The sequence below is a fragment of the Sparus aurata genome, chromosome 6, assembly GCF_900880675.1.
Source record: "Sparus aurata chromosome 6, fSpaAur1.1, whole genome shotgun sequence".
In the NCBI taxonomy this organism is placed as follows: Eukaryota; Metazoa; Chordata; class Actinopteri; order Spariformes; family Sparidae; genus Sparus; species Sparus aurata.
Genome location: NC_044192.1, coordinates 28,072,616 through 28,099,465, shown reverse-complemented (window position 1 = coordinate 28,099,465; position 26,850 = coordinate 28,072,616). Strand labels below are relative to the sequence as shown.

Here is a 26,850-nt window from a genome sequence, read left to right as displayed (position 1 = left end):
GCATGTAATGAGTCTAGATGTGGACCATTTATTAAAGAATCGTTCAGACTGCTGAATCTGTGCAAGACCGGCACAGAGAACCTCAAAGGAACAACGGGAGAAATGCGGTTATGAACGTAACCTACAGACAAACATGCACAGTGTTGGTTGGCAGAAAACCACCAGCAGTATCTAACTGAAAATGAAAAACTGACACAACGAGCAGCTAACAAACTAGCTGGGAGAACTTCGCCAAAATTGAACAGACGACTCTAATCAACAGAACCAAACCCATTATGGTGCAGTTAAAGTAACCAGAGGGCTGCATATTTCTGTCAGATTCTATCACCGACAGCAGCACAGGAATCCTGAATTTATGTGCTACCACTTTGTGCATTTTCGAACATAAACTGCAAGAGACAACCATTGCTGCAGAAACAACAGCCCTCAAATACTACTGAGTCCACAACTGTCTGCATACAACCAACAATGTCAATGAACGCCATTTCTTGGGTTTCTGGTTAGATCAATACAAGTCAAACAATACCGTCACTAATGTTCAGTTGTTTAGGATTTTTAACTGTACATGCAAATGTGTGGTACAATTGTCAGACAAGATATTTGCAAGTTATGATGGTCAACTGTAACTTGGCGTCATCATGTCAGTACAGCACTTACATAATGGGTATTTTATGAACAGATGTAAAAAAAATAGCAGAAAGTTTGCAGTTTCCCGATTTTCTGATAAAGTATGTAAAAAAAAAAGTGTGTTTAAAAAGACAGGTAACATTCAAGATTGTTTATTACCCTCAGCAATGATGTGAGAGTTTCCCTTTAAAGGAAAGAGAGCGAACCACAGTAAAGCGATCAGGAGGGTCCAGAATAAAACGTGCTATCTCCAGCATGGCACACACACGCATGCCTGTATGGAAACACACATGGTCAGAGGTGCAGACGCACACACATTCTGTTCTCTGGGAGCAGTGCCCACAGCAATAAAATACAGACCAGAGTCATTCCAGCTAACCAATCTCTGCCCGACGGCCAACTGAAATGTTTCTCTCCCCGTTTCTCACTAACAGAAACATATCTTATCAGCTGGGAATCAGATAAGAACAGCAGCAGCACAGCTGGAAGAAACAGTATCTCCATAGTGAGAGAAGTGTATACTGGCAGTGACGCAACTACTTTAAATACACACACACACACACACACACACACACACACAGATGGATGACTTAGTCAAACAAGGCCATGCACGGACTTGATCAATTTGTTACAGAACGCGAGAAACGGCTGCACAACAAAAGTCCAGCTCCCGCCTATCATAAGTGAATATAAAACCACCATAAAAATGTACCATGTTATCCGTCTAGTCACCGAGTAACAGATTTTTTCCTTTACAATCACAGCACTTGAACCAATACATAAACTTTCTCCCTCAAATCTGAAAAGTAGGTGCCAAGTTAACAATTGAATTGAAAGTCGCTAGTATTCAACCTCTGGGAACCATGAATGTCTGTGCATATTTCATGGTAATCCATCCAATAATTAGTGGCTCCGGTCTGGGCCAAAGTTGTGGACCAACTGTCAGACCAACTGATTTTCCAAGTCCAGCCTCCTGGGCTAAAACATTTGTTCCTTTGTTTGAGACAACCTTCTCATTTCAAAAGGGCTAAAGTTGCTCAAAACTCATGAAACTGCACACACACACACGTCACAAGTGTTTTATGGTTGGTAAACAGCAGTGTCTGCGAGTAGTTTTACCTTCATGTATGAAATTTAAATCTAAGTTCGTGATTTAGGTGTATGCCAAACATTGTGACTTCTCACTAGTTGTCATTGCTGTAGCAGCTTGTTATGCACCATGAAACAGGAAGCTGTTGTGACTTGATTGTAAATTGTCCAATCTTCACTTAATTTGACGTGTTTGTGTCAGCCATAACGCCTCAACGTTCCAATAATAATCAATAATGGTCAATACGCCTGCTAATGGCAACAGGAAGTAAGCTCTGTGTGACAATCATCATTTGATTTACAGTAAAACTCAACTCTTGATATACATCAATCAAACATGTAATTACTGATTACTTGCCTTGTGACACTCTTGAAGTCACAGTGGGCGCAGTGCCCAAAACACATGAAACTTCAAAAGCACGTTGAACTGTCCGTGTTCGACCAAGAGGCTGCGGCAGGCCCTGACTCACTCGGGGTGCTAGGGCCCATTTTGTTTTGCTTCTGAAACATGTCACCTCAGACATATCATCTTCCTCTTCTTCTCTTGAAGCGGAAAAACTGCTGGTCATGTGAGTTGATTGTTGGCTGCCTCAACACTTATTCAGAAAACGTGTTTCCAATTCTAATCAAGCACATTAAGTGAGCATTAAGAAAAAAAAACCTCTAGTGAGCAACTTCTTTGAGGTTTCCATCAACATTTCCTGACGTGTACACAAAGAAAACACAGCTATTGTTGACATCAAACATTCAAATAACATAGAATACGTACAAATAAAGTTAACTCCTTCATTAATCTGACCTAGTTTCAATCACTATCATCTTATAGCATTAAACCATATTACCACTTGGCTCACGTAAACAACAAGTCCGGCTCCGACTGCCCTGAATGTAGGTGAGTGTTGAAATATGAATTGTTTTGAACTCCTGACCTCTGCCGGGGTTGAGTGAGGTGAGCTCTTGTGGTGCCGGTGACACTTTATATTTCTTTTTTCCATTGGACATTAAGCAGTGACATCACAGCGTGACCCTTGACATTCAGGTGGTTTGTTCCAGATGCTTTTGGGTCTTAAGCACTCCTGCGAGCAAGATGATGGCTGTGAGGAAACAGGGGCAGGCATATGCCTGGGTGGGGTGGGGTGGAGGGGAGCAGGTGCTGTCTCTGGAGAGCCTCATATGACTGTCTGGGAAAAAGGGCACTTATGCAACAGAAAAAAATAAATAAAACTTGCAAACTACAATACAGTCCTGCAATGCGTAACGTGATTGAAAAAAAGCAACTCTAGAATGATTCACATTCCAAAAGCCAATTTCATAATTTGCGCGGAATCGAATGTTAATGTAAAGCCACAGAAATGAGAGATGGGACTGTCTGGTTTTGGAAAAGTTGGGGAGGGAAAAAAAAGGAGAGGGAGAAGGACATGCATCGTTGCGTCTCATGAAAGAGAAGTGGTGCTGTAATTACCGGGTGCTTCCCCATGTCTGGCTATTTCACAGCACTGATTTATACTCCTTCCACTCCCTTAACTCTCACTCTCTGCTGTCACTCGGGGATAAAGTGAAAATAAGACCTTGCTGTTTTTTCAGAGTGGACTTGATTGAAGGTTTAGCTGATGTAAAGGTTTTCTTACAGTGACTTTATAATCGTCTGATTGACTGGGTATTACAGCAATTAGGCAGTTAGGGTATTATGTCACTTTAATGCCGACTGAGCTCAAGTGGAACAGGTGTCCAACTTGAGCAAAATCTGCAATGCAAGTATTGTCGTCAGGGGAATAATACATCACACTCAATCTTGTGTGTTGGCACCAGATTCTAACATACAGGAGCATGCTCTTGACAAGCATTTCCTTCCACATGACATCCAAACCACTGCTGTCCCTTTTCCCTCCACTCCAGACCAACCCCTCCTCCTCTCTCCTTTAAATACTCTCCCACCCTCAGTTCCTTGCCAGGCCATCGGGGCTTCAGTTATTAGAAACACATGTGGAGCACCAAAAGGTTTTTTCGGCTTGCATTGAGACAAACATGCGAAAAGTTGTGAGATGCAAACATAGCCCTGAGACTCAGAGAGAGACACTGACGGACATGTCCTCGGCGCTCACGCATACAGTGGAGGGGAGAGGCATAAAAACAGCTATAGATGCACAGCTAAAACAACAGCGTCTTTTTCCTGGAAAAACGTCTGGCACTAGATATTGGTAATAAGTCTCAGTGCAAAAACGCAGAAATGCACGGAGAATCCCTGCATTACAAATTATAGCCACAATGATGGATTTTTGTGTGGATTGAAGAGCTCAGTGGGGACAAACGTACTTAACATAAGCTTGCGATCCATGGCTCTCAGTGGCAGAGGCGTCCAATGTATCATCCTCAACAGGGAAGCGCAGAAAGCCGTGCACCGTCCACCCGGCCAAGTCTCCACCGAGCAGGAAGGCACGCGTAGGGGTCTGACAGCAAGGCCGCTAACTCCTCCTTAAGCACATCCGACTGTAGAAGTCATTAATAAGACCACTGGTTGATCTTAGAGATGCTGTTGAGGTTTAGTCAGATTTGCGGCAAAAGACATCGTGCCAATGTCCGCCAGGGAGGGACTGGATGCATGAGGGGGGGCAATTTATGGCATGGCGCTGAAGCTCAGACAAAAAAAAATGTTAAGGTACAGTTGTAGTCACACAACTGCACTGATGTAAATGTCAGGTTCAGTCGAGAAGCTCGTCCATCCATCATCCAGAGTGGTGGCGGTAGAAAACCATTCATCCTGGAGTGACATGTGTGGTAAAGTGATAGAGATCATCCAGCGACAAAGAGGAATCGTTCTCTGTAGCTCAAGAAGGCCATCACTCTTATAACAAGGGTTGGCCTGACCTGCAAACATCTCTAACAGGGGCAGCATTCAGAACAAATAGTCCATAACTCAGGCAGGCGGACAGACAGTGATTCATCAAAGAAATGAACACTATTAAAACTCACGATGGGAATAGACATATCAGGCTGAGGCCCCTCTACAGCTGTGACTGGCTGCCTTCAAGTTCCAGCAGAATAAGTTGAATACAGGCCCTTCTTTTACAATTTCTCATAATAAGGTTTTATTGCTGCTGCACCTGCTCGGCTACTTGCTTTTCTAACTGAAAAAGTGTCAATCAGACCATGTCCTGATTGTGTCCTGAGGACCAACCATAACAATTAAACCTGAACAACACCATCTGTGGCACAGGCAATTTGGTCAGCCATTTGGAGGGAGCTCTGCTTTAGCTAGGCATTAGCCAAGGTAAGGCCTGTGGTAAGTCCAAAACAAGCTCCTGTCATCCAATCACATCCTTTGTAGTGTTTGCATTCCCCAACCCCAATGAACAGATGGTTCCCAACAACATTTAAGAGAAAGCTCCAGAGAGCACAAGAACAGTAAGAATGTTTTACATTAGGACAGGTGTGGCTTATGAAACCCTATCACCTCAATGAAATTGTTCTTAAAAGATAACTTCACCATGAAATGAAATTTCTGTCATCATCTGCTCACCCTCATGCTGATAGATAGTCAAGTGAATTTTCATGGTCCACAAAACGTTTCTGGAGTGCAAGGGGACAACTCGTAAAATGGCTCAATACATTTAGAAACAAGTCCCCATCCTCTCCAGTTGTTTAGGAGAATGCTGCAATGCTGTTTTGCTGTGAAGCTCTGGAAATGTTTTATGGACTATAGAAACGCATTCAACTTTCCATCTGCATGGCAGTGAGTAGATAATGACAAAAGTTTCATTTTAGGGTGAACTTGTCATTTAACTACATTTCTCGAACAAAAAAATGAGGTGACTGATAAATTTGTCTGTTATAATTCAGCTGAAAGTTGCCCAAAGATTTAAGATCCAAACCACAGGAATGGTAATTAGTGAGCTTTAGAGGTGTTTGTGGTGGATTCTGTTACCTTTGGACGGAGCCAGGCAAGCTGTTTCCACCTGTTTCTGCTTCTGTACAAGGCTTTATAATAAGTGCACAGACATAGTGGCATCATCGAACTCTTGGCATGAAGAGGAAAGCGAAGGGGCATTTTTCCCAAGAAGTTGTTCTTTGGAACTTTTTGGGAATTCAATTTTTTGGTTTTTGTGCACTTGTGAGTGTTATTACCAAACCTATCTCCTATAGACAATACATTCAAAACACCCAGATAGCTGACATTCTATTGGTTCTCCATTTGCAGAAACAACTGAACACACACACACACACACACACAGACCCTTCTGCAGGTCAAGTCATGTCAAGGGTCAGATCTAAAGAGGTCAACAGGTTTTGTCTGGACTCTTAGTCTACTTATTGATCGCAGTGTAAACAGATAAGATAACACCAGTAGCTCACATTCTTTAAAGCATTATCCTCCATCTTTGTCACCACTAGAGCCAGCAAAAACCATTTCACAGCTTAAAATATTTTTTTCTCTACAACTGTGCAAATGCGAACAGTTACAAACCGAAAATGGCCCTTACTATCGGTCCAAAATGAACCAGACACAGACATAATATAAGTGAACGATCATCTATTTGATTTTCAACCAACAGTTTCATATTTTCCTTGGTTTGAATTCTCTTTTCGCTAGTGACAGTTTAAGTTTGATTCACTCTTGTTAGGCTTTTCAAGGTGTTGAAGCCAAGGTGTGGAAGAGCTGCTTCGCTGTCTGGCTGCTAGAGACTAATGGCAGCTGCTCTGACAAAGTCCAACTCTAAACACAAAGCAGGAGGAAGCCTCCACTCCTTCACACGTGTCCCACAAATCCTGCCTTTACATATGTAGAGAGAAATAAACACGTTTCGCTTCCCTTGCTCTGTCTCTCTTCCCTCTTTTCTGCTCTGTCTCTGCTCTTCTCTGTCTTAGTCATATGAGGGTGTATAAACATGAGCCTCTCTGGATCAGTGCGCACACAGACAGGATATGAGAGTGATTCCCCTCACCTCTCCCTTTTGAACCTGCGTCAAAGACAGTGAAAAGTGGCTCCTTTCCAAAAAAAAAAAAGGGCCACGCAGGGGTCAGCTCGGCTCTGTTCTGCTGCATGCCTTACCTAACGGTTTGGACCTCAGCAGCCCAGCAGTGGAAGCAGATCTCCTTCACTTCTCCATATGTGACAGTCACAACTCAATGTGCACGCCAAAGCAATGTCACTGCTTGGCTGCGATCACAGATACCGTACAGAAAAACCTGCAAACTCACACAAAGATCCACCTTTTAAGGTTGAATCCAGTATGACGAGGGAAATCAAACACACTAAATTGGGGGTTCGAGTACGTTCCCCGAGGGGCAGAAGGGCCCTGCGAGGATGAAGAGAATGCGGTAGGGGGTCGATGTGTGCTGAAACGATCAGTCGATTGGGCAGTTAGTCAATTGTTACCAGCAGCGACCGTGTGGCTGGTCTTGTTTTCAACTTGTGCCTGTGTGATCGGGGTAAAATATGTGTTCCTGGAGACACCTATTGTACTCTGCCAGTTGTTTTCAATGTCTGTCACAGTTGAGATCAAAATGAAAATGGAATTTTAAGATGGGCGTGGTCCCAACCCATGATTATGTAGTAATGAATCCTGAGCACGCATGGATCGAACGCCAACATGCGGACAAGGGTCACAGGCAGGTGAGATTTACAAATGAGACGTTTCCTTGTTTAACATTACAGACAACTGAGTTTCTCTGGGTTCTTTAGAAACCACCTCAGGTTTTTGTTATTTTCTAATGTTTTGATGTCCAAATGAGTGAGTTAAGAAAATAATCAAAAGATAATGAATTTAATTCTAGCCCTAGTCTACTGACAAAAATTGATAGGTGTGTACCTTCATTGATTAGTCTTATTTTTAAACAAAAATGCCCCAAATTTCTGTGGCTCCAGCCACTCAGTTGTTTAGTTATTCAGTTTTATTGTTTCCCCATTTAATTTTGTAATGTTCATCCTCATGTTGTGTTACTTCCTGTCGTCGTCTTTCTTCCCTCACTTGTGATGGTCTTGATTAACTTCACCTGTCCCTGGTTAGCCTCCTGTGTGTTTTCTATCTGTCTATTTCAGCCCAACACCTTTCTAAAACACTTTATTTACTTTTTTTCCCTTAAATTTGTCACCCATCCGTAGCACAGCGTCAGCCGGTGAAATGCTCTGACACCTTAAAATCTTTAAAACCTTAAAATCAGCTCTAAAACAGTACATAACTCCAGAAATCCCAAAGTTGCAGACATATCATTTGGCCTGTTGGTATCAGTTAAAACCAAAGTCAGCAAGTCTTTCCTCGCAGCCAAACCCCGTGATGGAGGAAGCAGAGAGGGGATCAACAAGGGATCGAGGAGAAGAGGGATAAAGAGGAATCAGAGGTGTAGTGTGGAGGAGCCTGGATGCAGAGGTGTTTCATAAGCCTTACTGCCAGATCCCGTAGCTCAGGTTGCCAGGTCCCAGCTGTTGGGGTGGAGAAACCTGAGGGCTGATTCAGCCGTTGGCTAAAGAAAAAAATATATAACACCGGTAAAAGCAAGACTAGGAACACATTTCTCATCGGCAGACTCTTCTGACTCACTTAGCAAGCTCAATTACCCTTCTTGTCTGTGTGCTTACCTGATTAAATGCGAGGAAAAAATGGATTTAGATAAAGTGGCTTTCAGACTGAGTAGGTGAGGAGATATATGATGTGTGGCCGCTGCTATATTCCAATCAGACAATGTTCAAGGCTTTTCAGTCGACTGTGTCAGACACTGTCAGCTTCACTTACACCTACCGCTCCGCAGCCCTCATACACCTCACATTACTAAATTACTATCTAATAACCCATCTCAGGCTCATTACTCAAATTCAAATTGGAGCAGTTTAGATCAAATCCAAGATCACCTCGCAGCACTTTAGTTCAGAAAAATAAAGGGCTCGCCATTAAAAAGAACGAAAAAAAAAGCAATCATTTTCACTGCAGTGATCGCTGCTCATAAATGTCATAAAGCTGGATTGGTGTAATGGAGAAGAAGAAAGACAGGAAAATAGATGGGGGGGTGAAATGAGAGAAAGTGAGGCGCAAACATTCATGGCAGTGCTATTCTTAGCATGCCATCTAGTGGTGGAAGGTGGTACTACGCAAAAGGAGCAACCTCTCAGAGCTTAAAAAGGGGGATCCTGTCAACATGACTTTAAAGTCTTATTCAAAAGACTTTTCAAAAATTTTATGTTGAACTAAAACTGGACAAAAAACAAAACCAAATGTGTGATAAAACATTTGAGTTAGCTGAAATCAAAGTAATACAATTAATAACACATTAGACTTATATAATACTTTTCTAGATATTCAAAGATGCTTTCAAAGGAAACAACACAACAAAGAAAAACAATTATACATGAGTAAAGGGAACATATGAAACAAACATATGGGAAATACAAAAAGCATGAGGTCGCATTGGTGCATATGCTTATTGAGACTCAGATGTCTACATGACTGTGAGTCAACTGCCCTCAAGTGTTGGGTTTGTATTGAACAGTGTTGCAAGAACCTTAAAGTCATATTTGACTGAAAGTAAAGATGTTGTGTTAAAATGAATGGCACTTGAGTAAAAAGTCGTAAAGTCATGTACTTAAGCATCAAAAGTACATGTAAGAATAAGTGATACATATATTTACATGTACTGTATGTATACTGTATGCTATGGGTCGATCGGATTGGCCAATTATCAAATCCGATATTAAGCATTTTAAGTGTTTTTTGTTTTCCTGATTGTTGATTGAATAAGTTAATTTCAAACATGCACTCATCCGGCTCTTGATGCAACATGTAATCTAAAAAAGTAAGGAGTGAGTAAAGTTATCAAATAAATGTAGTAGAGTGAAAATGTCGTTAAGTGGAAGTATATAGCAGAAAACGGAAATACTTTAGTTAAGTACAAGTACCTCAAAATTCTACTGAAGTACAGTTCATGTACTTCTGAACCTCTTAAATGTTGCCTCTGACAAATATGACCAAATCATAATTTTATTTTAATTTCTTTTAAACTAAAAATAATATTCAAAATATTCAAAACTGAACTATGACTAAACATGTTCAATAACAAAAACTGAACTGAATTGAGCAACACCTCTCTGGAAACTTTTCAAAAATGAAACAAAAAATGTAAGTACATCTGGGACTAAAAACAAGATTGCTTTTAACTGAAAATCATGAGCAAAGTATTTCTAATGTTAATTATTGCGCCCTCTTTTTTAATAAAGTCATTTTTCACAGCACAATTTTATTCAGCACGATCTGAATCTCATTGATTTCATGCTCTACTCAACTGGAACCCAAAAGGTGCTGACTCAGCACTTGAAAGTTTCTCTCAAATTGAGAGTAGACAACGGTAAAGATTAATGTGGTGCAGAAGAAAAAAGAATTTAATGCGTATTAGTCAATAGTCCAGATAAGGTTTTTTAAATAAAACTTGGGGCAGAGTTGGGGTGTGCTGTGTTCAAGCCCCCACCACTGTTTAAAACTTGCTCTGGCATGTGTGATCATCTGGACGTGGGTCGGTGTGACAACATGAACCAGATCGCCAAATCAGTCACACCTCCACTCCATCACCCAAACCCAGGCCAGCCTCCTGATCATGGTCGATCCTGACAAGTCCTGTACTAAAGTGATATCATACCAATCAGAGAAGCCCTGTGAACCTTATGAATATATAGCACAGAGAGAGGACCCCAATTAGTGGGCTGGCCGTGGGGAGCGGGGGCCACGCTATACCACATAAACAAACTTATCTTGACAGGGTCGCTTGGTCAAAGCAGGGGAGATGTGCGGATAGCGAAGGAGGCCGAGAGAAAATGAATTACCTTCCTGACACACGTCAAAGCCAATCACTGCGGAGCATCCCTTGCCGTTCCCGCGCCCCAAATCCCCGCCGCCATCGTTGCGTTTCATCTGCTAGTGTTAGTATGCACACAGGCCGTGCGCCAGCCTCCAAATGTATTCATTTATTCAGAGCCCCTCGGAGAAATCACAGTGTCTTGTTGTCCTTTTTTTCCCCGGCTGTCCAGATGGAATTTGCGTGAATAACATCAGTTTAGTGAGGCAGAAAATAAGTACAGGCTAGCACAGCAGAGGGGACTAGATTACACCCTCACCCACCTCCCCCAAAAAAAGGGATGGAAAGACAAGTGTCACCTTCATATACTTCTGTCTCCCTCTCCGCCTGCCTTTCTCATTTTCTTTTCAGCTTCTATTGAAACTTATCAGGCAGGTGGGAGGGCTAAAAGTGAGAGATCTATACAGCTTTTGCCACAATCATTTTGTGTTATCACGCACCGCAGGTGCAATTAAACAGAAGACCATGAATCAAAGAACGAGAGCAGCGTTTCCATTAAAAAAAAGGTGAGCGGCCATCAAGGGACTGGAGCCCAGTGCTCATTTATCCTTGTTTTGTTTTGCATTTATAACACAACTAATTGCATTAATTAATCAGATGTACTTCTAATAGGAGAAAGAGAATCTTGAACAAGTAATTGAATGAGATGAAAGTGAGAGGGAAAAAAACTGTAAATCAATACTTCCATCCCAAGTGAAGCCCAAGAGAAATTAAAATGTCTTTAATCAGAAGAGTGGAAAGCCTCAATATTCGTCCAGCCTATCAAAAAGAATTCACTACGCAGCCTTCAAGGAGTCCAGTAATTGTCTTAGTATAAACTCTTGAAATTGATTTCAACAGAATCTGCACAGTGCGCCTCACAACTGCCTCGAAACTAAACTTTACCAGGGAACGGACATAAGAAGTGTGTGATGTGCTTTAAAACAGCTATCATTGTCACTTTGTCTGTGATCACCGTCTCCGGTGGATGGCAGACAGACCAACTGAGCAAAAAAAACCAAACAATGAATGGGCGAAAGAGAGAGAAAAACACTGAATCAGTCCTACCTCCCTGAGAACTGTGCTCCTGTATCCTCTGTACAAGCCTCGGATGCCCTGTTCAGAGACGACACATTTATTATAATCAAAGACATCACTTCATCCAAGAAATAGAAAAAATTTTCCTTAAAGAAACAGTCAATGAAATATCAATACCAACAGCACGAGTTAAAAAACAATGACAACATGAACATTTTTTAAAATGATTTTCAAATTAATCTGTGAAATCTTAGTGTCAAATCAAAGTGTCAGTATATGGCGAGTTGGGAATGAGACTCAAATCAACTTTTCTTACAAATAGGAAGAAAAGCACTTGTCAGATGGCTTAGCAGCTTCCTAACCCCCCACATCACCCACCAAATCATCAGCCTCCCAGGCCAAGACAATTAACTTGGTGAGCTGATAGGAATGACGGCCAAAACTACAAAAAGATCAAAACTGTAATAAACCAGAGTTATCCTTGAAGAAAATGCCTGGACTAGTGTGTACCTCTTCTCTGAGTGTGGCCAGCAGGATCCGGTAGGTGCCTGATGATGGGGAAGCCTGGGCCCTCTGTTTGACCACCTCTGTGGGCACCCGGATCAGACACGCCACCTACAGGATGGAAAAAGCGAGAATAAACAGACTGATGGTCTGATGGTGTTGCGTGAATACATAAAATATCAATCTACCGTAGATGCCCTGTGGCTGTACATGATACCATCCTGTGTGGGTTCTTGCTATGTGGCAGGGGGCCATGATATGGCGCGGCCTTTACATCGAGCTGGCAGGCTAACAGGGCCTTATTTAGCATCCAATTGGGCCAATCAACAAACCAGTGTGTGCAAGAGACATGACACTGGAGCAACAGGTAAAAAGGTCATCAGGCTGACTGTGTATCTGTGACCACAGGACACACGCTTCCATCAAGCACGGTGATAGATCTGGACACACATGCACACCTCAGTAACCACACTCCCCGCTACAAATTCCAACCCATCCACCATATGTCAACAAAAATATGGACTGCCAACAGCTAGTGAAGATAGACATGAATATTTATGCTTCATAACTCCCATCGCCCTAAAGGCAGGCAGGCACAGCTGCCCACCTGGCGACTTGATTTCCCATTTATCCTGCATTGGAGCGGAAATACCGGCTAACGGCAAGCAATCTTACAGAGCGATTGGTGAGCCGCCCCCCTGCCGTGACTCCCCTTGGTCACACAGATGCCAGTCTGCCGGTGCCACACTCGCCACAGCGCCGTGATGTAGGGGAGAGGAGCAGGGAGAAGGAGTGATCGAGGCAGTGCAATAAAAAGGAAATTCACTCTTTTTCTGTTTTGTTCCATCTCCATTCAGCTATCCATACTGATTTATTGTTTGGGCCCCGTCGGAAGTTTTCGAGGAGATGGGCCCGGGAGGATCTATTGCTCTGTGAGGAGGGGAAGGCTACCCCGACAGCTGCTAGAGGCCTCACTTCTGTCAGCCACTCGTCCTTCCTGTTGCTTCCTCTGCCAGACACCAAGGACACCTTATGAGCAGGAACGTGGTTATATGTGGGGCATAAAAGTAGAAGGGATAAGTCAGCAATGCTGGATGTCAAGTGAGCTGGAGAAGACTTAACAGATGCAACATGTGAAACAGCCCCAGTTCTTGCTGTGTATGTCGACTATTGTTTATTACATGGTCGATTTCTCCGCTTTGTTTAATCCTTCATTGTACCACTTTAGCGTCAAGACAATGCAAGTTCCTCTTCTATTCAATACACAGCGAGCAGATAAACCGTATTCTTTGTACATAAGCAAAAGATCTGAATGAGTGTCTATAAAGAATTCAGCGCAACACTTGTTGGTATTTCAGGTGAGCAGGACCGTAGCTGCAACCTAACCACAGAGCAACAGTACCACCAAGTGGCCAAACTTTCACCTGCACCACCTCCATGTGTAACAAATCTGGCCGCATCCATCTCAGAGATCTCATTTGCCCTCCCTCAAGTCAAGTTACCATTTATAATACATTGTACATCATGTTTTCCCCCAAACCAATTCTCCAAAGGACCAGAATAAGGCAGCTAAATGGAAAGAAAGTGGCTATGACAAGTAATTACTGACGTAATTGGATGTGGGGCCTGGAGTTGAGACGGCTTTTCCTCTCCCGTCACCGCAGAGGGGAAGGCAGAATGAGCCAGAGATTATGCCAAATAAATTAGGGACATTGTTTATTTGGGAGTAATTTGCGCGCCTCGGGTTGGGGAGAACGATGTTGAGTGGATAGAAGATAAAGTGGGCAGCCTCTGAGACCATTTCAGATCTCGGAAAACAGCAGAAAACGGGGGAACAATGGTGATGAATCGGGGCATGATAAAGTAGGACTGTGGCTTGGAAGTCTGGATAATTGAGTTATATCATGCGTGGCGATGTTTTGGTAGTATTCCGCTAAATTTGGAAAGAAAAATATAATTAAAATTAAGAATGGACTTTGGATTTAGATAGGTGTCCGTCATTATGAGTCAGGTTGCCAGGATGACACACTCCTGGTCCTTTACCTACTTTGATTGCCCTTCTTTGAGTGCTTTTTCTCTGGCTTGTAAACTTATTATAAAACCCATCGGCAGTCTTTTGGATTCCTGCTACCATTCATCTTTATTTACAAGCTGTTGGATTCGTCAGGCGGCGTTAATTAGGAGGCAGCCTGCCTGTGATTGGAGCCTTTCAGTTTCCCCTGGCATGTTGTTGTTAATCCAAATGACAGAGCGTGTTTTCAATTTCCAGCTCTGGCCGCTGAACAACAAGGTAAGCGGCCGACGCTCAATCAGGGGGGAACAGCAGTAAGGAATGGGAAATTAGCAGGGACTCACAGCACATTATGGGCATAGCCAGCGAATCAATCCGCAGATTGAGTCATTACATCCCTCCGTCCTCTCTTTTCTTACCACTCACGGGCATCAGGACACAGCGGTCAGTCAATCAGGACCAGGATTTTCATGTGGCATGAAGATACAACAGGTAAGAAAACATCTGAAACAGTTGCTATGGGCCTCAATCATTTGGATTTATTTGTCATAAAATAGCCCGCATTCACCAGCACAACAGACAATTTGCCAAAGAGAAACCGCTGCAGTCACACATATAACATTTTTTTTTTTTTTTTTAAGATTTTCTAATTTTACCAGTGCCCAAACCAATAAACAAAATAACTCCGGCTGAAAAATCTGCAAAACAGCTCAATCTCATACTTGACGTGCCTTTATCGAGCACGAGACAATAAATGGAGCTAAACAAGCTTGAAAACCCTGTTACATCTGCTGTAAGTAAGCAAGTGGCTCTTGAAAATGTTCCGCCGTGCCTCCCTTCAGAAGGCAAGTATGTAATACTTAAGATCAGAATATATCCTTAGAATAAAATTAAAAATATCAACAGAATGTGAAGAAATAACAGTTTTGGCATTATGACGTCTTTTTATTGTGTGGCAGAGAAGTTACCAGCTAGCCCTAGCCCGTACCGGATCTAGGCTCCTGTGCTAGCAGTGTAAACACCAATACACATCTGCTCCGTGAGCTCCCAGTATGGACTGCTAACTGCACAGCTAACTAAGCTAACTAGCTACAGCTGTTACAATTAGACACAGTTAGTTAGAGAGATAGGCTTCTCCTTATTTGCTCTGCGTATGAATTTGACAGGTGGCGTATCGCACCTTTACTCACTAACAATGAAAGGGAAAGCAACTAGTAAAAAAAAGGATCAAAACTTTATTTAATTTTGGTGAAATAACGGTGAGCACAATAGTGTTAGCGAGCCCTTGTTTCCTTATTCACTCCACTTAGTTTCACTTCACATTATTCCACGGCTCATAGGAAAATAGTTCCTTCTAGCTCAGAACCCCAAAGATGTCAAATCTTGGTGGGAGCAAAATACTTGGTTTGTGATCACTCGCCCCATTCCTGGAAACACACGTTATTACCAAGAAAGAATTAAATAAGGATCGACAAAGGAAGGAAGGAAGAAGGGGATGAAAAAAGGTCATGGAGAAAAAGGAAAGAGATGAGGACACTGCGCGTCTCCAAATTTGAAACAACAGCCAATAAATCACAGAGCGTGGCGCTGCTCAAAGGCGATGCATGGATTATTTCTCAGTGCCAAGTTAAGTGGCTGCCAGTTTCTACCCCCAAAACTCCTCCCTCCCGCTCCCTCCCTCTCGCTGTCCCCCTATCTTGTCATGTCACACTGTATTTTCCAGTACATCCTCCCAAAGACGCGTGGTGGCGAGGGGGTGTTGGCGGGGGTTTATAGATGCGAGAGAAACCCGCCGCCTGGCCTTGACAAATGAGCTTTCAGGGCAGACGTCGAGCGAATGGGAATGAAGATAAATCTGATCTAATGGCTGGATAACAGCCTGCTAGAGCCTGACAGACGCCATCAGCTTACACATTCTTTATGGGAGCGTCCCACCACCGCAGTCACACAAACATCAGGACACTTCTGGATGGGAGAGGGGTGGGTGGGGGGGGGTTTCTCTCATTGTCTTGACCCTCCTCTAGTTCTTCCTGTCTACAGCTTATGACTGTCCTCCTCTCTGTCCTCCCTGTCTCTGTCCTGCTTCTGTTTACAAGTGTAACAGAGCGTTAAGTAGGTTAATATAGAAATGACATCAGTTATTACATTCTAAGACCTCAGTGCATCAGCTCTAGTAGTTTTCTGCTTTGTATCTGTGTTGTCCACCACCGTATAATTCTGTATCTGATAATCTTATTTAGTAGTGACATAAAATATCATAATTTTCTTGTCTTTTGTTCAGAACTTTAAATGTATTGATAAAATTATCATTCCCGCAAGTTAAACATCTAACAGGTATTTCACATATGGTGATTATTATTACGGCGAGGCGTGAACTTGCTGTATATTCTTAACCATTCCTCCGTTTCCTCGATGAACATCTGTTAAACCCAAGGATTGAATATTTTTCTGTCTTTCAATTCCGATCTCAAACTCTAGTAAATTCCGAGTTACAACCCCCCCCGCCCGGTATGACCATCGCAGACTTTGACTGAAGTCCACATCCAGCAAGTGAGAGTCAAGACGAGCACATCATCCACGTAGGGAGACTTCGGGACGGGATTAACAAGGTTATAAGTCCCATAAAGCTTCTGTTGCAAATGTTGCGGAGTGGAAAACAGTTGGTAAAACACAACTAAATGGACTCCTGGGGAAAGGATCATGGGTCGATGAAAGGGGTGGGGAGGGGAAGTCGGATGAGGACCAAAATAACAAGTTCTTCTTCTTTAAGACCGTGTGTGTCAAAGCCTGCCCGCACCCAGCTGTTCCCAGCAAAAGAGAGACAAGCAGGAGGAAGAGAAACACAAAGAAAAACAAGTGACCCTGTCTTACACTGGCAGAACATCATATAATGCAGAGGGGGAGATGAAACATAATGCTAATGGTGTGTGGTTAAATACAGCCAAATAAGAGAACTTCAACTGCTAAACAAGCTTTCTGCCACATCTTTAAATTCTGCTCTGAATCATGAAAAAACACAGCTCTTAGAGTCACAAAGTAGATGGTACAGAGGCATCACATGAGACAGTTGTCCTCTTTACTTTCACTCCAAGAGAAGGACTACAAGAAGTAATGATGGCTTACAGCGGGGGGGGGGGCCAAAACATTTTCACTAAGGGCCAAAACCAAAACTAAGTGGTGGGCCATGGGCCAAAAGCAAACTTTACACACCTACTGTATCGTATTGTTACATGCAAAATGGTACAAGGATTCGAGGATTCATTAAAGGAGACATACTATGTTCATTTCCAGGTTCATAATCCGATGGGTTACTTCAGGTTTACATGCTTTAGTGCTCTGAGGACATGCAGTGCTGCAGCAGTGTATTCCCACCTCTGTCTGAAACGCTCCGTTTTAGCTCTGTCTCTTTAAGGTTCCCCTCCTGAATACTCAGTCTGCCCTGATTGGTCAGCTCACACACGCCTGAACCAGCACCGCTAACAACAACAAAGCAGCTGTGCAAAATCAATTGTTACGTGCCAAACTGGCTGCTAGCTGCTACTGACGAGGCGTTTCAGGCACCTCTGGAGCAATGCTTGCTGTCGGGGGAGGAGATTATGTAGGTGTGGACAGATATTTCACATGCAACTGATTTAAAGGATAAAATGAAAAGGTTTAATAGGTCTCCTAACTAACTGACTCCACCATGCTCAGATTATGAAAAATGATAAGCAATGAAGGATTCTACTATTTGACGAGGATTTCGACCTCACAAATAATAAAGCATCATAAACAGTGACGGCAGCCCTGACTGACGTGAGATGTACTCATCATGAAGTATGCCTTAAAAGCAATAGCAGCGAAAGAGCTAATAAACAACAGTGTGAACATGGAAAGAAGAAAATTATGTATGAAAAAGAGGCAAAACTACAGCTGCAACAACAATTATTTCAGACATTTTCTACATAATTTAGTCAATAAAGTAGACCTATAAAGTGTGGCCTGTTTTCCCATGGCCACATTAACATCTTCAAATTATTTGTATCGTCCAAATTCAAAAAGGTATTCAATATGCAAATAAATAAAATAGAGAATATCAGAAGATCCAGCTGGTTGGATTTATTTTCTATCAACCAACTTATCGATTATTCGAGCACTCGTTTCAGCTCTAGACAAAAACACGTGTATTGCACCCACTTGGCCCAAACTGAGTCAAGCTTATGTCAGAACCTCGGTGCGGCAACCGATAATTAAAAATCATTAGCGAGGACTGGGGAGACACAGAGTCATATGTGGCAGCCGTTGCATCACAGCGCGGCTGTTTAGGCCTTGCACAGGGCAGCACCAGGGTAGGCCTTTCATGGCTAAGCTTGCAGATTACTCTCTTTGAACAAGACGTATCCAGTTGCCAGAATGCAGTGGGATACCGCCCCTGCTCTGCTCAGCTCCGCTCCTGAGGATTTGGTGCCTTTGATGTGCTCAAATCCAGAACAGCGGGAGAGGGGTTAAAGGTAGCCGCGACCCCAGCCTCACCTTTGGCGCTCATCCGGACTGTGTCGTAGGCAAAAAGTTTTTAAAGAACGCACAGATTGTTGAGCGCTTTGTTGCTGCATCGACGTGGACGATCGCTCACTACAATTATTGAAAATGTGCTAACATGAGAGGTGCATGTGGCATTCTTCTCAACACTGTGAGACTTTACGACGGAGATAAACTCGCAGTGAACACCCTCCTGCGTGGAGTAATCCCCTTTCATAAACATGCAAAGCTCGGCCAAATTACATCCATCCAAAAGCCATGAATACTGAAAGCCTACTATTTTGCAGAGAGCCCTGGTGGTATAGCAGGGGGGCATGCCTCTTTCCATACCCACCATCCGTCTATCCCCCGCTTCATGCCAATGCGAATATGTGTGGCCCCCATATGGCTCAGATTCTGTGGTTCACTGCGAGTGATTTGGAGAGGATGGGCTGAGGAAATTGCGCTGCTGTTGGTTTCAAGCCCCAGTTCCCCAGACTAAATTGGCAGAGTCTGGGGGCCTGAGCTGGGAAAGTAGATGAGTCAATAGGCAGTAATGAGATCTTATTTACCCAGCTAGTGGGGGAAATGCTGGGAGAGTCCTGAGGAAGCCCCCTTAGCTCGCCCAGCTGGACCCCGGGGCCTACGGCCAAAACCACATACTTGCCCCCGCTCTCCTGCCCTGCTGCTCCCTTGCATACTGGTCTATGAATTTCAGAAGGCAACAACGTTAACAGAAATGCCGGTGGTGTTCATTTGGGACTTACAGTGGTGGGAAAGAAACAAAGAGGGAAGAGAAACAACAAGTGCACAGAGCAGCTGGCCTTCTAAGAATGGAACCAGTGAGAATGAAGCGGGCCAAGTTGAGAGAGTTCACCAGCGGAGCAAAAGAGGATCAACAATTCAAATGGGGGTTTGAAAAAGTTGGGAGAACAAGGGACAGCAAGACTTACTATTTCTCCCAGGGAGGCTGCCAGCATGTGAGTGACAGGTGCCAAGTGTGGTGCCGCAAGCACTCCGCCAGCGCCGAGCAGGGATTTTGTGCAGTCGTAGGTGACAAAGAAAGCAGCGGCTGTAACCAAGCAGAACCACAGCCGTTTAAGGCCCATTAGTCAACCAGCATACAGCAATTAATATCCCTCACTACCACTGACAGGGGAGAAACTGAGGTGTGGGCATGAGTGTGTATGTGTGTCTGTCTGCGTGGTGAAGAGGGGGAGGGGGGCTGAGAAAGTTTAGTGTGTCTCCTGTGGACGGAGTTCAGTACTTTCTCACTGTCACACACATTCATCCTGCAAAGGTGTTGAACTGATTCGGCTCAGATATTTAATTTTACTACCCTACTCAAACGTCTCATCTTTATCAGTCGCTCTCTCTGATATGCTCATGAAAGTCGGACTGATCCATCAAATAGTCAATTGACTTATTTGCACACTACAGCACCTAAATAGCGGGGGCGTCGATCCAAAGAGATTACTTAAACTGGTTTTGTATTCATAACCTCTCCCGTTCAAAAGAGATCTTTGCAATAAGGTGGACATGGAGAGCTGCAATGATCAGTCCATTAATTGATTTGTCATTCAAAACCAAATGACTGGTTACTTACTATTTTGACTATTAATTTAAGGTTTCAGTCATTTTATAAAGCAAAAGTCTCCAACATTTGCTGATTCCAGCCTCTTAAATATAAGGAGGAAATTGAGACGAGCATTTTGTACAAAGACCAAACGATTAGTCAGGAAAATAATCGTCAGATTAATTGACAAAGAAAATAATCATCAGTCTCAGCCCTTTTGAAATGGCAGACTGACTTGGTGCATTTACAGTCATATTAAAAAAGTCAAAAGAGTTTTCTAATGGATGCAATGTTGTGTTGAAACTTCAAAATTCCTCAAAAGTTAGAAACAAAAGAGTCTGATCTCAACAAAAGACAAATACAGAAGAGAACTTTGTCACCAGTTTAAAAGATTTAATGAGGATGCGTGTGAGTCCCTGCCCGATACTGCAAAACAAAGTAAAGAAATGCAACTCATTTGTTTGTGAACTACTAAACTGATCTGTGCAACCCAACAAACGTCCACAAAGTTGCACTCTTACTTATTATCACAGTGCCTGACTTCAGGCCTGACAAAAAACTAAAATAAATTAATGAGCAACAGTTAAAATTAGGTCTAAACAGCCAACTCAAACAGTCACTCTGTGGATGTTATGACCAACACAGCACGAGGTAAGCGCTCAGAATGCCTCCACACACAGAAGAATTTCAGTGGTTTGGTAGCTCAAAACAAACAATACTGAACAGTGAACCTTCATCAGACCACAGATCCAACCATCAGGATGAGCGTCGTACCATTAGGGAAGGAGCCGACAGCAGCAGATGGGACTCCAGCGTAGATGCCCCTGAAGCCCCCTGCCTTGTAGAAGCCCTGCTGACTCTGCAGTCTTGTCTTAATGGTGTCCAGGGGGAAGAGGGTCAGATCCACACACATCCCTGCACAGCCTCCTGCCTAGAGAGACAACAATCATTTTATGAGATGGAATACATGCTCTACAACACCAGTGATGGAGGACGTAGAGATCTTTAGTCCAACCTGCATTCATTGATTTTTTTTTTTTTTGGCCCCAGGTGTAACGCAACAAGCTGTGAACCCTGACACATTTTGATTTTATAAAGTTGATATAGTGACCTTCTTGTCAGCTCCCCTCTTGACATATCCAACAGACACAGGGCGACATTAGGAATAATTAGCATGATTTTTATTTGCCATCTCACATACAGTATGGCAACTCAGTACTCACTCTACATTTAGCTCTCTCTCAGTAACAACCCCACACCAACTTGCACAACAGCTACAAAATGCTCCACTACATTCAGCAGGCAGTAGCAAGCTTTGTTTGTTTGTTGTTTGTTTGGCCCTGGGTAGCTAGTGCAGAGGGTTTTTATAAGAGCTCTCATTTGCTGCTTCTTTAAGCGATGCTGATGAGAGCAGTCGAGGTGAATCTAAACAGCAGAAATGCTGGACGCATAGCCACAAGGTGCTTTCAGTCACCATAGGAGTACCACACTGAAAAAAACATATATATTCAGTAAATGTACCGAAAGCAACACTCTGTAACTTAAAATAACAGCTTCAGAATCATGTTGATGGTTCAGTGTCTTCCAACAGGATGAAAGATGCAGGGTTCGTACTCATTTTTCAAGGTCAAATTCAAGCACTTTTCAAGCACTTTTAAGGGTCATTTTTAAGATTTTCCAGCACCTTATTGCTGGGGTAAAATACGTCTACAGGAATATATAAACGTATTATTTTTTCTTCACTTTTCATCACAATTATGTACACTGTATTATGCTGTAAATATCTAAAATTATGTTTCATAATAACAAAAACTTCAGAAATTAATTATCCAGTCTGATCCCAATTTGTGAAAGACATAGAGTTATAATGTCAAGCACTTTCAAGCACTTAAACTAAAATCCAAGCACTTTTCAGACCTTGAAAACACAACATTGAAATTCAAGTACTTTCAAGGATTTCAAGCACCCGTACGAACCCTGAAGATGTCTCTGTCTCAGCCACTCCGCCCTCCCCATCACCATCACAGTGGTGTTGCACTCAGTAACTACAGGGGGTGTCAAATCTCACAAAATGCTGATTTCTACATAATATTGCTTTAACCATGGAAAAGTTGTCTTCATAGTTTTATACCATTGAATCACTGCTGATGCAGTACGGTGTGACAACCATTTCAATGTGACGGATGGCCTATGTGAAACTAATATCCTTCTTTATATATTGATAGGTAGTTTAATCTATAACAGTGCATCCTCATTTATAAAATGACAATGAAACCAACTCAAAACAAATGCAGTGGAGTAAAGAGGTGTAGTAGAACATTACATATAGTGAAGCAGAGGTATAAAGTCATGGGGAAGGTTGTACACAGTGACAAGAGGTAATTTTATTTATACCGCTTTTCCACCAAAACTAGGGGGTCAACATGGGTTTGTTTTTTTTTTAAATGCATGTCAACCCGCTAAAAAAGCGCCTTAAGACCCAATTCCCACTGCCCACAGGCAAGGCAGCCCGTCTGTGACTTTTATCTGAAGCTTCACATTGTAAACCACTAACGCCACATTGCATGTCACGAACGCGCCGGAAACTGTTGTCAACGCTTTAAGCTACTGAGGTGCATGTGCTGATTACTCTGTGACTATCTGATTTTTGCTTTGAGACAATTTATTAGCATTTATTGTCATTACACACGTCCTTCAGACAAAATATGTCTACTTTGCCAACACAATTAATAATTACTTCCTCAGCGTCAGCGTCAGCAACAGACAGTGACAACTATTTACCTTCCGGGCAGAAACACTGGCCTGCACAAAGGTGGGTTCCTACTAGGGCTGCACGATTCTGGAAAAAATGTGAATCACGATTTTTTTGCTTAGAATTGAGATCACGATTCTCTGGCACGATTTTTTTCACAAAATGTTTATTGCACTGATGAACTTGGAACAAAAAAAAAAAAAACATGATAGTATGGCAGATACTACTATGCCTCTGCCAAAGCAATGTTTTTTTGTTCATTTCAAGTTCTATCATTGGATGAGAAATTATTTTTACACAAAAAAAAAAATTAGTCTCCCAAGATGAGATGGCATCCTTTTATACCTCATGTTGTACAGTGTTTATTGGGGCCGTATCTTAAGCTAGGTGATATGTGATAGCTGCTGTGATCAGCTTTCTAAAACGGAGGCATAATTTTCTTCCTTTACCAAAAGCTGCCTCAGAGGTAGAGGTAAACATGTGACGTGATGTGAAGCCCGAAGTTGGGCTGTGAGCAGTTCACAACGAATTTGTCTTGAAAAAATAAGAGCTTTACATTACACCCCATTGGAGTTTAGAACTGGGTTCTTAGCGGGGGGCTTTTAATTTGAGAGTAGCGACCGTTCCTAGATTGTGGCTACAACAACAAGCTAACACAACCATACAGCTAGAGATCAAGGAGACGCTAGCGTCTCCTGATCTCAGCGGCTGTCCAGTTGCTCATCTAGCAGGCGAGGCGGAAATAAGTGTACCCTCTGAGGCGGGAAATCGGCGGACCAAAACAGACCCCCAATTTGCCGCCCTCTGTCTAAAACCGCGGACCTAGCCGCCAAAAGGACGGGCAGATTGGCGGCTTGCTGCCCCGTCTAAAAACGGCTTCTCACTCACTCCTTCCATACACTTAACTGCAGGCGGGCTTCCGCCACTGAATCACGTGTTGTGAAGACGCTTTACCACAGGTTGAGGGCGGAGGCAGCGGCAGTGCTGCGTTTGGGGGCGCTTCAAAAAATCCGGGAGGAAAATAGGAACATTTGTTTGTGATTCAGCTCGAGATATAAAATGCTTCAGAATCGCTGTGTGTAGATATGAGATCACGTGTATGTGTGAATCGAGATCGCGATTTTTTAACGATTTTTTGTGCAGCCCTAGTTCCTACTTATAACATTTGGTGCCGATTATAATAGTGACACCTGATTACATAATTCACATTATAGCGACAATATTATGGCTCCAACACCCAGTGTGAAAGAAGTGTCTGTAAATGGGTAGATAAATTATTTTGAGTGTCACAACCCCTGTGAAATGACTCGTTCCACTGTCAGAATTTGAGCCATTCAGTCCAGTAACTTTGGGAAAATCTAGAAAAGCCTCACAAATAAATGATCTTATCCTCCTTTGATGTAGCCTGGCGCTAAACCGGTTGTGAGCCGGCACGGATCCAGGTATTTTCATAGCTGGAAAGTCTAACTTTTTTGGCTTCAAAACACCGATGAGGGGTGCCGATTATCTCAGTTGGTAGAGCAGACGTCCCATGTACAGAGGGTCTGTCATCACTGCAGCAACGCCGAGTCCGAGTCCCGGCCTGGGGCCCTTTGCTGCGTGTCATACCCCTCTCTCTCACCCTGTTTCCTGTCATCTCTGAAGCTGTCCTATCAATAAAGCCATAAAAAGGCCCAGAAATCTTAAAACATTTAAAACACCATGGGGCACCTCTAACACTGTGTCCAGTAATAAAACATCTTGACTCCATCCCAAATTCCGCACCACCACTGGATGATGATAACGCATCATCACTTTGCGCAGCAGAATTTAGCTTGTTCATCCAGGTATTAGGTTTACATCAAAGTCGAGCCTAGGTGAAGAAAACCTGGGTCTCCTGCAGAGTCTATCGACGTAAGTGTAAATGCTGTGATTACTCAACTACAGTTACCTGGGAAATTGTATTCAAGTATCTACTTGTTACATTACTTGTTACTTACAATGCACTTATATTGACTTTCTATCACTGTGCATAATTCCCACTACCACTATAATTTACATTATTATTAATGTGCAATCAGACGATAAAACATGGTAACTGCCACATAGGTCTTCTGATACTTCTGATACATTTTGGATTAAACTCATATAAATTAAGAAAATAAAAGTTGAGGGAAAATACATCTTCACATCAAGTGTTAAGGGTTGCTTTGCATCCTGGCTCGCGTGCACACAGACAGCCACACTTATTCCACAAGAACTGTTTTAAGCAAATAAAGATGGGGGAAAAAAACAATCTACTGCAGAGTAAATTGACCTGGGGTAAATGCAGAGTTTACACATCTCCATTGCACACAAAAGCCCAATCTGTTAACAAATGTTTGTCTCTGTGTTTGGTGTCTCTGGCCCTCTAAAGGCCTGCAGCCTCAGAAAAAAAAACATGTTTAAGAGATGACGAGAGGATTAAATACCTCCAGCAGTGACAGATCATCAGCAAACACTTGAACAACGCCTTGTTCTGTCAACTCAAGTGTGACTCAACTGTCAAAACTATAATCAAAATAATGAGAAAAAAAAATGTCTTGGAGTGTAGCAGTAGGGACATAGAAGTGCAAACACGTGTTACTTACTGGGCACTTAAATTGACTTTCTATCACTGTACATTAGTATTTATTCTTCATTATTGTTTTGTTAAACTGCAACCAGGTGCACACAGACAGACACTTTTAATCCACAAGAACTGTTTTAACCGAATAAATCTTGTTCTTGTCTTAAAGTCTTCTGCTTTATCTGTGACAGAGCTTGCATGAACTCAGTTACACCCCATAATGTCAGACCGGTACATTATCTTGATTATTCGAGCTTGTATAATGTCCCTTGCTGAGCTAAGAGAGCCGTCGTATATCGATATTTAAAACACATTAACAGGTGGTAGCAGGAGGTTACTACGTAGACGAAGTGTCACACAGGTTCCTGTGGTCTGAATTAGCATCGGTTTTTTACTTGTCTGACGCTACATTTCGTAAATAGATTCATTCTTTGGTGATTTTTTGAGCAGAACACGAACAAATATGTACCCACGCGTTGAGCTCTCGCGCTAAGTTAGTCTTCAGCTGCAGGTAAGCGACACAAAGTGATTAAATGTGGTTCAAACAGAGGTGGGCTGGTGGAAATATTAACAGGCAGACAGATAAGTACACTAAAACTGTACTAAAAATTGCCACCTTACCACCAGGGACGCGACGAACTCTCTCCTCTCCATGCTCCGCTCCCGGAATCCTCTCTTGTCAGTCGAGCAACTCGTTAAATCCACAACTGTCGGGCATGTTTCTCACTTCACTGTAAACAAAACATGCCTGTCAAGGACGCTGCCATCTTACTTCCGCGTAACGCCGTGACGCACGCTGCGACTCACGTGACGTCAGACGCTTTTTCCCGGCGCCCATTTCTGTCACGTGATGGTGATGGTAAGTTTAGCTCTACGCTTCGTGCCGCCAAGAAATTCAGTTTTTAGTGTGCAGACACATAGGTGCTGTGTGTAGACATTACAAAGAAAATAACATAGCAATGATGAGAAATTATTAAAAAGAAAAGTGGGATTGTGATTGTTTGACATATTCACCCACATTATATATTGTAGGTCTATAAATACTGATTTACCAAAGAGACAGATATTATTAATTTCATTCATGCTGATATATGAAAGCAAATACTGAGTGGCTAAAAGTTCACTCCCATTTTCTCCACTACAGAAATTTCTACTACTTCTTTGGGCTTATGGATGTCATGTGCAGGCTTGAGGAGCAACATAATACACGCAACAGGATTACATAATCAGGATACAAATAAAAAGGTAACAGTGTTCCGGTAAAGTTACAGAAAAGGAGGTCCATTAGTTCTGAGAAATGCTGGACCATTACAGCCACTTTTGTAGAAGAAATAGGTGTAGGAAGTCTTTCCATG

At 42.7% G+C, this 26,850-nt stretch overlaps 1 protein-coding gene across 1 annotated transcript in view; it reads right to left on the bottom strand.

The window, feature by feature from the left end:
- The window catches only part of slc25a26 (solute carrier family 25 member 26), a 60,460-nt gene extending 34,167 nt beyond the window's left edge, over window positions 1-26,293 (bottom strand). Inside the window, exons 1-5 of the mRNA XM_030421476.1 lie at window positions 26,117-26,293; window positions 20,931-21,087; window positions 19,534-19,652; window positions 12,079-12,183; window positions 11,599-11,646 (exon numbers count right to left, since the gene is read on the bottom strand). Of these exons, the coding sequence (XP_030277336.1) occupies window positions 11,599-11,646; window positions 12,079-12,183; window positions 19,534-19,652; window positions 20,931-21,087; window positions 26,117-26,149 (462 nt within the window). The 5' untranslated portion in view covers window positions 26,150-26,293. The remainder of the gene's footprint in view (window positions 1-11,598; window positions 11,647-12,078; window positions 12,184-19,533; window positions 19,653-20,930; window positions 21,088-26,116) is intronic.
- Window positions 26,294-26,850: the final 557 nt, after the last annotated feature.